A 10,476-nucleotide genomic window follows, 5' to 3' on the forward strand; every position below is an offset into this window, starting at 1 on the left:
CAGACTATAATAATAATAATAATAATAATGATGAAACATTTTTACATAAGGCATATTAACACAGAGGCAGAATTACATGTCTCTATGCACTTTAAGAAAAAGAAAAAACAATGCACTGGGTTCATGATTCTGATTATTATGAAGTGGTGACTACATGTATAACTGAAAAGGAATCCAAAATGCATTATAAAATTTGAAAAAGTCTTCTCTTAGTCTTACTTGTATCACTATCAGGGAAATCAAATCATGAAGAAACATTGAAATTCTGATGTGTTTGCAACTCAGCAGTATTCATAAATAACGCCTGGACATTTACACCTAATTTCATGAGGGTGTATTCTTACAAATTAGAGCTCAACTATTTGTGACAGAAGAGCAAACATTCACAGTCTCACAACCTTCAAAATTAGTTTGTCTATATGCTTCCTCAATTTCAATACCAGGAAATGAGTGGTTCTTAAAGTAGTCATCCAAAGAATCAAAAGTGTTTTGATTTGATGCAAAATTCATATCATTGCGAGGGGGAAGCCTAACTAATCAAATATAACAACCTCCCTCTTCAAAATATGTTTGGGGCCCGCATTAATCATCTCTCAATATGTTAATTTTTAGATCCAGATTTTCTGCCGTAAGCGGTCCTCCGTAGAGCATCAAGATTTGTGACGTCACATGTGAGACACAGCTAGCCAAAAAATGTTACACCTTTCCATGATATCTACCAATATGATTTTTCAGCAAATTATTCATGTTTTTCAAGAGAAAATCTTTCCATCCATATATGTAATTGGTCCATGATCATCAGTTGTCATGAATTTGCTTCGGGTGACTACTTTAAGGGAACAACTATTTTCATATTCACAGGGTAACAAAGAAAATATGAAACCGAAACCATGAACATGGATATACTGTAATTGGGGGAATACCAGAGAAGTCCATTAAAAATGGAGTCATCGTCATACTGCTTTCGAATCATTTCTAATTAAAAATGATGCATGAACTTTGTAAATTTTCAAACAGACCTTCACATTTTGCAGACAGTCAATTAAATTTCTAAAAATAAAATGACCACGCAGACTGATGCATAACTGTACTTTTGCCAATTCGCTATAAGTATGGGAATCACGGACAGGTTGTATTAATCTAAATATTATATGAAATGATAATACTCCCCGTGTTATGAAAAATAAATTCCACCGCATTGCACGTACACGATACGTTTACCGTAGGGGACGCTGAGAGTTACCGCGCAAATGCTCATGTTGATAAACGCTCGCGGGGAAGCTCCTGTACAAACAATGGAAGGGACAGATCGTGCATGTTTCTATATAGCGAACTGATAAGAGAAGAAGAGTGTGAAGATTTCAATCTTCATTTCCGAAGGGGAACTTAATTAGGAGGTGGAGAGTAATCGGTTTAGGTGGTGATGGTTTGGACAACCTGATTTTTTGGATGATTGGAAGGATGCCGTCCCCGTTGACAGCTCCCATTATTGATGCATCATCTGCTTTCTGGTGTTAGCTTTATCCAATAATCGGTACACTGTATATGTAGCCAGCATCACATGGAATGAAATGTATTGGGGGAGGGGGAGGGGTGTGTATTCTGTTATCTATGCAATGCAAATTCCATCTTCATGTCTTTCCTTCATCCCCTCTCCGATTATGACGGCCCTATTATTGATGCATCTCAGCTGCATTTTGGTGTTTTGTCACCTTCATAAAATGCTCAAGCAAAACAGGTTGTAGGAATGGCAAGGATGAAATATTTGGGATTACCCCCCCCCCCCTGTAGACTTCTATTATTGACTCATAATGTTTATCAAAAGTGGAACTGATAGGTGTCAATCTTGATGTTCAACTGGCAACCCCGCCCCCCCCCCTCCCCCCCCCCCCAAAAAAAAAAGAATAAATAGTGTAATCTGTTTTCTAATTCATTTCTAACCAGTGTAAAGTACAATTTTTCTATCTTGTAATATTTGCTCAAACTGATAACCGAGTTCTGCAAAACTATTCTGGGCATACAGGTACATGTAGTATCCATATATCTAGCATAAGGTACACATGTATACATGTACATTAGTTTGCATACAGTTACACTTGTTTATTTCTATTTGTCAGTATAAATTTTTGTTGTAAAAATACTTGATTTGAAGAGAACGTATACTCTGTGATTATGATAAGTTAAAGAACTACATGTACATGTGGATATATCCAACAAAAATCCCACAAAATATAAATATTACAATTTACACATGCCTCAAAGACACTGGCCTTCATGCCATGCATATTACTGGTGTTTTGTATTACCCTACTCTAAGGTCACTCTGCAGACTGCACTTTGAAATGTTATGACGTAATGAATGAATGAATACATACTGTAAATGTACAGTACTATACGTTATTAAACCAGTGTATATGGTGAGATCAACCCAGCTGTACTTGTTAGCAATTAACAAGGATTTTCTACTTGCAATCAACAAAAGAACAGCTGACCACAAACCTTTTTCCTCAGTGTCATTTCCCTTCATTCTCCATGCTCTAGATTTTTATAAACATGTATTGTATATGTATGCAAAGTTTTAGTTTTGTTGCAGTCCACCAGGAATAGAGTACCAAAGCTGTGACATCACACAAATCTATTTTTAGAATATCTCAATTTGAACTTCATTTTCTGAAAGAGCTTCAGAAAAAATGTCCAAATGTTGAAAACCAATTGGCTGAGATATGACCATCCGAATAAAAAGAGTTCAATAGGAAGTCACTTTTATTTTGCTCTGGTTCATAACATTACAAACCAGAGCAAAAGGACAGCGATCAGATTTACCATCAAAATCTATTCAGATGGTCATATCTCACCCAATACTTTACATATTCAATTGTTCTTCAAAATTTTGTCAATATTTGTTATGCTCTTTCGGAAAATGAAGTTCAAATTTGGAAACTCTAAAAATATTTTGTTGATACCGTCACACTCGACCACTCTATGCACAACAAAATAAAAATATAGAGCTCTGAAAAAAGGGAATTTAACCCCAATAAAGACCATAGTCTCGAGAAGGTCCAAAGAAGCTTTTGTTAACATTTACTGAATGTCTGTTTAATTATTTCCCTTATTATCATGAGCGGTAATTGTGACTTTGACATTAAGCTGGTGTTTTTCTGGAATTAATTTCAAACAAATAAATGGTAGAAAATAATTCAGACCCAGAATGTTATAATATCAAGAGGTACATGCACAGGTTATTATAATGCAGCCCTATTCCTTTGTTTTTTGTGACTCCATCAACCATCAATGTTTACATGATGGATTTAATTGAACCATGAGTTATCACAGAGATAACATTTACCTTTAACTCCTAGATATATAACAGGTTTATGAAATCAGTCAATCAGACATCTAAAAGATGAACAGGATGCCAATCTACTTCCTTATTGTGACTCCTGTTATCACTGTACATAGATTTACAAAGGATCTAGTGACTTGCATAATACAGGGTACATCTTTTGATGCCTGTTCAGTATTCAGTGGGTAACAATGTCCAAATATGGAACAGCAACAAAGTGGGGCACTGTCAAACATACTCAATCGAAAAAGGCGGCAGCATTGGACAATGGGGAATATGGGTTGAGCTTGTTTATTCTATTTATGAAATGACATAAGTGGATGGGTTTGCTAACTGCCAGGCACAGGTTGGTGCGGATATTGTGCCTACACGTACATTGTATAAAGGCTGTAGAGAGGAGTTGGCCTGGTGAAATATGTAAACAGACTTAGTTAGACAACATCAGACTTTGATCGTTGTCGAGTATCGTGCTGCCTTGTACTGGCACGCAACTACATTGTACAAGTAAATGAACATGCAATGTAAATATGTGTAAAAGACTGTTTAAGAATATTGTGGACACCAATTGTTAACAATGATAACATGTTGTCTCTTCCACAAGTTTGGAGAAGGAAGGGTACATAAAATTGCAATGTATTCATGTTAGTGTACTCTGTATATTGACCACATGAGCCTCCAAGTAACCATTTACCAGTACTACTCATGATGACTTGATGTGCTTTATACTACATCAGGGGTGATAGTGAGAATTTAAAAAGAAAATTGGTTTCAGAAATCCCGGCAAGGGGTTCAAGCAAGTCATGAAAAAATGGCACCTCACCCCCCTAATTTTAAACCGGATTTACAATTTTACATCGATCTCAGGGGAATTTTATGTAAACGTAGTTTATATTGAGAGAAAGCATATTGATGTTCAAAGTTCAAACTATGCAAATGGTCACATAAAAGATATTAACACAGAAATATATCATTATCAGGGGGGGGAATGTTGATTTCACCAATCATGCCTTAAAATTGAAGAAAAAAAAATCTTTTGTTGCTATCCAGCACCAAAAAGAGCAACTCTTGCTCATTTAAAATAGTTTAAATGCATTTTAGATTCTAATTCATTCATCTGGAGATTGTATTCGCTTCAATACTGTACTACCTGTACTTCATCATATATTCTTTTTTGTTGATGTTGAAAGGTTCTTTTACTTAAGTTTATTCATCTGGGAATTTTACTCACTTCAGTGATACTGTATTACTTCATCATATATCTCCTTTTTTAAATGTTTTTTTAAAGGTTCTTTTAGATTTATCCATCTGGAAATTGTACTGCTTCATCATGCATCCTTTTTTTTCTTTTTCTTTTTTCTGAAAAGGTTCTTTTAAATTTATTTATCTGAAGATTGTATTCACTTTGGTGATCGTACTACTTCATTGTATATCTCCTTTTATCCTTCCCTTTTTTTTGGGGGGGGGGGGGGAGGTTCTTTTACCTTTATCTATCTGGAGATTGTACTACTTCATAATGCACCCTATTTTCTCTTCTTCTTGGAAAGGTTCTTTTACCGGTAGATTTATTCAACTGTAGATTATTGTACTCACTTGAGTGATGCTACTAATGGCGCATAGATTGAGTCACCGTCGTATATATAGAGATAATCCCAGCTGCATTCTGTTCCAAACTCTTGGAGGATGAAGCGTATGTTTGCTCCAGGCCTGCACAGAAGAGGGGAGGGAGGGGGGGGGGATGTTAGCAGAGTTAAATATGGACATTAATAACATTTGATGTTAGTGTGGAGCTGTACATACTGTACATCACATACATTGATTGCTACATGAGCATCTGTCTACATCAATAACCCACTTCTTGTAATGGCCAAAATTAAACTTGCGCAGGTCAAAACGTACACCATTCAGTACAAGGGTATGAAATCAGACTACCAGTAATTACTAAAAGGATTGCAATCCCCAAAAGTAGATTTGACAACTAACGGTCGTTATTTTCCCACAAAAAGAAATTTTCAAGCCCTTTTCTTTTGAGGGAAGTTCTAAATTAGCATTATCTTTTGAAATACTGGTGGAATTTTTTTAAATTCATTTTTTGAGTGGGCCTACAAATGGGACATTGTACCTTGAACTAATTATCATTTCATTGTCTATAATTCACCAGCATGTTTCACATCAACCCTACCATTATTTTTACTATCATTTAATTTCAGTTGGTTTCATTCCTGGATCTGTTCCGTTCATATTATAACAACATACCGGTACACTTACCTGCCCCCATCTATGAGCCATGTACATTTTCTTCTATCTTGATAATCATCCAAAGCTTCTATTATGTAGCCTGAACTTTCTTCTAACCTGAAAAAGAAATATGACAAACATCATGAATACATTCCTGTACACTCTAATAATCTAAAACACCAGCATAGTATTTATATGTATGAAATATGTAACATTACTGTGCCAATCTTGAAAAGTTTTTCAAAGACATCATCATAATTGAAGTCAGGGCCGACAACTTTAGGAAACTGCTTGGAGGAGGTGATTTTTTTTTTTTTTTTTTTTACTCAACACCCCCCCCCCCCCCCCCTTGAGCAAAACAAGTTTTACTCAACGCCCCCACCCCCTTGAGCAAAACACATTTACTCATCCCCCCCCCTCCCTAAGTCCTTGAGCAAAAAAAAAATTTGCATACAAAATGGTCCACTGGTCCCTCCCAAATAACTGCTATCGATCGTACCACAATGGAAAAAAAAAACGTGTTGGACATTTCGTTTTTATTTTGGTGCAGGATATTTTCATTTTACATGTTTGGTGGGAGGTTTTTTTCATAAACCAGGAGATTCTACATCATTTGCGGAAGAGCGGAGAAAGGGCGTGGTGGCGGGAGTCTCACATACTCACATAGCATATTATCTGTGAATAAATAGGCTTGGCCAGCTATAATTAGCATGGCAGCCATCTTGGAGAAAAAAATTCAAAAAAAGTCTGGACGAGAAACATGTTTTGTTTGTTATTTGGCCTAATATGTTGCTCATAAATACCATTTACGGCTAAACTGCAAGATAACCAGTGACCCCTAACAGCCCCCCCCCCACCCCAAAAATTAATAAGATTCAAATAAATGTATTATAAAAAAAAAAGACATGTAACTTTTTTTTTAAATTGCGATAACATCACCATAATTTTGAGAAGTAATATTCTTCTTTTCCTTTCAATATGTTGCTTATGCCATTTATGGCTCTACATGTAATAGACTGCAAGATAACCACTGCCTTCTTACACCCCTCCCCCCACCCCCCTGCCAAAAAAAAGAAAATAGTAACAATGATCATAACAATCAAATAAATGTATTATAAAGATACATGTAACTTTAAAAATTTGAACAAGCCGTCATCATGTTCATGTATTAAAGCATTTTTTAATTTTTTTATCCACTTTATTAAATTTACATAAATTGAAGGCCTAAATATTTGTGTATATTACATATTTTCATTGATCAACTAACAATAGCAAGCTGTGAGTAGAATCAGAAGATCCTGTGCATGTAATGTACATTGTAGGTATTGGTGCAGTGGTCAGCTCTTGTCTGCTTACATGACAACCTTGGATTAACTTTATAAGTCACCTAATTTAGAGCTCATGTTAACGGTCAGTCTCCATGTTTCTAATTTATGTATCTGATTATTATATACATGAGAGTGAAAGCTCAATTACACACTGTTTCATGCATTGTACATGTTCATTTGATATCCTGGTAGTCACTGGTATCAGTTACATGTGTATTACATGTAGACTACTAGCAAATATTTGACAAATTAATGTTATCATTTTTAGCATAGCATTCGATTTCATTTTATTTTGACTCGAAGGGTCACTTTTCTGTAGAAGGTCTATAACAATTTTTTTATTTTTATCGAGTAGTGCACCAACGGAAAAGGCACTTTATAGGAGAAAACAGAAATAAATAATATTTTTGTACACGACTATGTCACGATCCACTGACGAAGCTGCCAATTTGAGATTCTAATATTAGTAAAAGATTTGGTGATCTCATATTTTAAAACTTTCATAACTTTCTTACTTTTTGTCCGATAGTCGATACATTTCCAACTTTCACCATTATGATTCTGTTTATATTTGTTTTTCTGCTTTCATACAAGATTACAAATTGACTTATTTCAGGGGATGGATTGCCCTTTAATTTTATTTGGCGACAAAATCTTAAAATTGGTAGATCCTAAATTACATGTCGTTATCATTAAACTGATTGTTCAATGTCAAACAATGTAATTCAGCCTAGGGTCTACAGTTAGATGCAACATAACATGTATGTTTGTATTTATCACTTAATTACAGAGATAGTCTACTCAGTTTAGTAGTGACATCGGCAGCACATCTACAAAATAATGGTTATTGATTGAATATTTATCTAGTCATTGACGTTGTCTTGAGACTTGTTTCGAGTCGATTTTGTCTTTCCTTTTAATTCATTAAATTTTCATATGATAAACAAAAAATCCATATCACATTTGTCATCATATTCATCATGTTCATAGAGTGCAATAATTCCATCCATGGCTGCCATCTCTTTTTCATCACACTGCCAATTCTGTGTTTTTAAAACACTGGTAAATTAATTACCTAGTTCTTCCTTGACAGTGATCACACACATCGCCCGACCACCCGGCAGCACAAACGCACGATCCTCTCTCACAGACGCCGTCTACTCCGCAGTCTCCATCCGACATGCATGATCCGTGTATACGATGCGGTAGTAACGTTAGCACTGTACATAATACCATCACACAAATAGATAAACGTGGTATCCGCGGCGAAGCCACTAGCCTGAATTTGCTCTTCGCATATAGGAAACTGAATACGTCCATGTCCGTCATCTTATTTGTAGTTCTGTCGATTATTCCTTTCTTGATAGGCATATATTATTCCATGGTAGAGCAAGGTATATCACGATTTATTTTAGTCTGATCCTCGATTAACGGAGTGGTACTTCCTACTAGTTTCAGATATTGAAGCTCAATGTTTACTTTAATTATATCATGTAGGTGCGCACGTACGTGCGCGCATCGCGTACGTACGGCCGTACTGACTAGAACAGTTACGTACAGAAGAGATCTTTTCACCAAATTTGTAGTTCTTTACCTCTTTAATTACAGGATTCGAAAATGATAAGATCTCAAATTAAGTATCTTACTTTCGGGTGCCTTTTATAGGGTATTAATTTACTATGGGAGCATTTAAAATCGGGTCACATTTTTGTTTGTGATCCGGATCGTGCCCCGTGCACCCCCCCCCCCCCCAAGCGGTTCACCTCTGTAACACAATTAGACTTATTTGAGCAAAAATTATAAATTATAGCACCTCAGTATTACATCCTGACTTACGTATCCCGCAGAGTAGCCCTGTAGAAGTAGAAAAGTATTCAGTTATTTCATTGGAAAGGCCTACTTTAATAAATAAGAGTGTATAATCATCTGTCATACCATAATTTATGGAAGCCCAGACATATAGGAAATTGGGAATTACAAATAGACAACAAGAGCCAAAGATTTAGAAAGCATTTATTTGACAATTAAGAGTAATCGTCCCGAGTTAATGGATTCCCTCATAGGTATAGACACACATTATTTTGATTTCACTGAAGTTTTGTTTCAACCATGTCAAACTCATTTCTGTAAATTGTTAATTGCATATGCATTAAATTTTTAAATAAAAGTGCTTGAATATTAAAGAAATGTGTATAATTTTAATGGGACTTACCTATAAATTAGCTTGATCCTCTTTTTTAATTCCTTTGACCCAAATATTTAGCCAAGGCATCTTCTTTTTAAATGAAAATCGTATGGTGCTACTCACTCCAGGTAAATAGCTGTATTTCTTCAGAATGAACATGTCAAACATGCACTTTCCGACAAAGGAAGTTCATTTATTTCTTCATTATAGGCCTATATCTATTCTTGTTTTATTCATCGAGATTGGAGACGGTGCATACAGCATAACAATCCGCCATATCTGATTTAAAAAAACGACCGCAAAAACTTTTTAAACATTAAGTGACCTACTGACTCTCTTAATTTCTAGGACTTGAATTTTAAATCAATTTTTAGACTTAAAATATTTCAAGTCTTTAAGACTTAATCAATCGGGCTTTGTTAAAAAGTTTTATCAGAACCAGCTTCTGAGAGACTTAAACTTCTCACCAATCAGATGGCCCGTAGATGACGTCACGCAGTGCAAGATAAAATTTCAACGAATCAGATCCCACGAGCGCGCGTTGGTTGCGTTTATCTATAGATATTCTCTCGTATTCCCTTTTAGTTTTAGTCTCTCAATAACAGGATCGGTTTGTTTTTATTAAATCACCGTATTACGTAATCCGAACATGAGTTCTATGCATGGAATCATCTTAGGCCTATATTGTTCTCGAATTAATGTCTAAGAGTCTTCAGTCGTACTACAATACCAATTTTTAAATATTTTCTCCCCCCCCCCCTTATAATGATCAACACGAAAGAACGAAAAGTCAGTTAAAGAATTAAGGAGATTCATAAGAAAATTAGATTTTAGGTTTCTTTATTAAAGATTCATGTGTAAAAAGAAATTAGACAGATCTGGTGATTATTTTCAAATAGGTTTAAAGGATGGTTGAGTCAAATGAATCGTTCACTAAAAAACTTGAGGATTTTTATTTGTCATGATATTATATATTTTGTGTTGTAACGATTCAAGCTCTATATTTGCTTATGTTTCATCACCTTTGTGTGTTCATTCTTCAAACTGTATAGTTGCAACTTGTCTTTGATAAAACATTGTTATATTCTTTTTCACGTGAAGTCAATTCAAATGGATTGTAAAATTGAAATGATTTGTTATATTATATTCATTTTTCATGTGATGTTAACTTCAATGAATTGTGAAATTGTGAACATGCATAAATAAATGAATAAACAAATAAACAAATATAAGTTTAACAAGAGTGACGGAGAACAAGATGAAAAGGGAGAGAGCGAGAGAGAGAAGGGGGAAGATAGATAGAAGGAGAGAGAAGAGAGGAGACAGGCAGACAGACAGAGACAGACCATTGGGGAATAGTGAAGAGGATAATAATATTATGGAAG

The 10,476-nt window shown here is 35.1% G+C and overlaps 1 protein-coding gene across 6 annotated transcripts in view; it reads right to left on the minus strand.

The window, feature by feature from the left end:
* LOC575558 (attractin-like protein 1) overlaps positions 1–8,377 on the minus strand; it is a 94,530-nt gene extending 86,153 nt beyond the window's left edge. For all 6 annotated transcript variants that reach the window (XM_030985539.1, XM_030985537.1, XM_030985538.1 and 3 more), the window contains exons 1-3: positions 7,982–8,377; positions 5,609–5,695; positions 4,934–5,047 (exon numbers count right to left, since the gene is read on the minus strand). In XM_030985539.1, coding sequence (XP_030841399.1) covers positions 4,934–5,047; positions 5,609–5,695; positions 7,982–8,277 — 497 coding nt within the window. In that variant the 5' untranslated portion in view covers positions 8,278–8,377. The remainder of the gene's footprint in view (positions 1–4,933; positions 5,048–5,608; positions 5,696–7,981) is intronic.
* Positions 8,378–10,476: the final 2,099 nt, after the last annotated feature.

Source organism: Strongylocentrotus purpuratus, unplaced genomic scaffold, assembly GCF_000002235.5.
Source record: "Strongylocentrotus purpuratus isolate Spur 01 unplaced genomic scaffold, Spur_5.0 spur5_scaffold_15, whole genome shotgun sequence".
NCBI classification, from domain to species: Eukaryota; Metazoa; Echinodermata; class Echinoidea; order Camarodonta; family Strongylocentrotidae; genus Strongylocentrotus; species Strongylocentrotus purpuratus.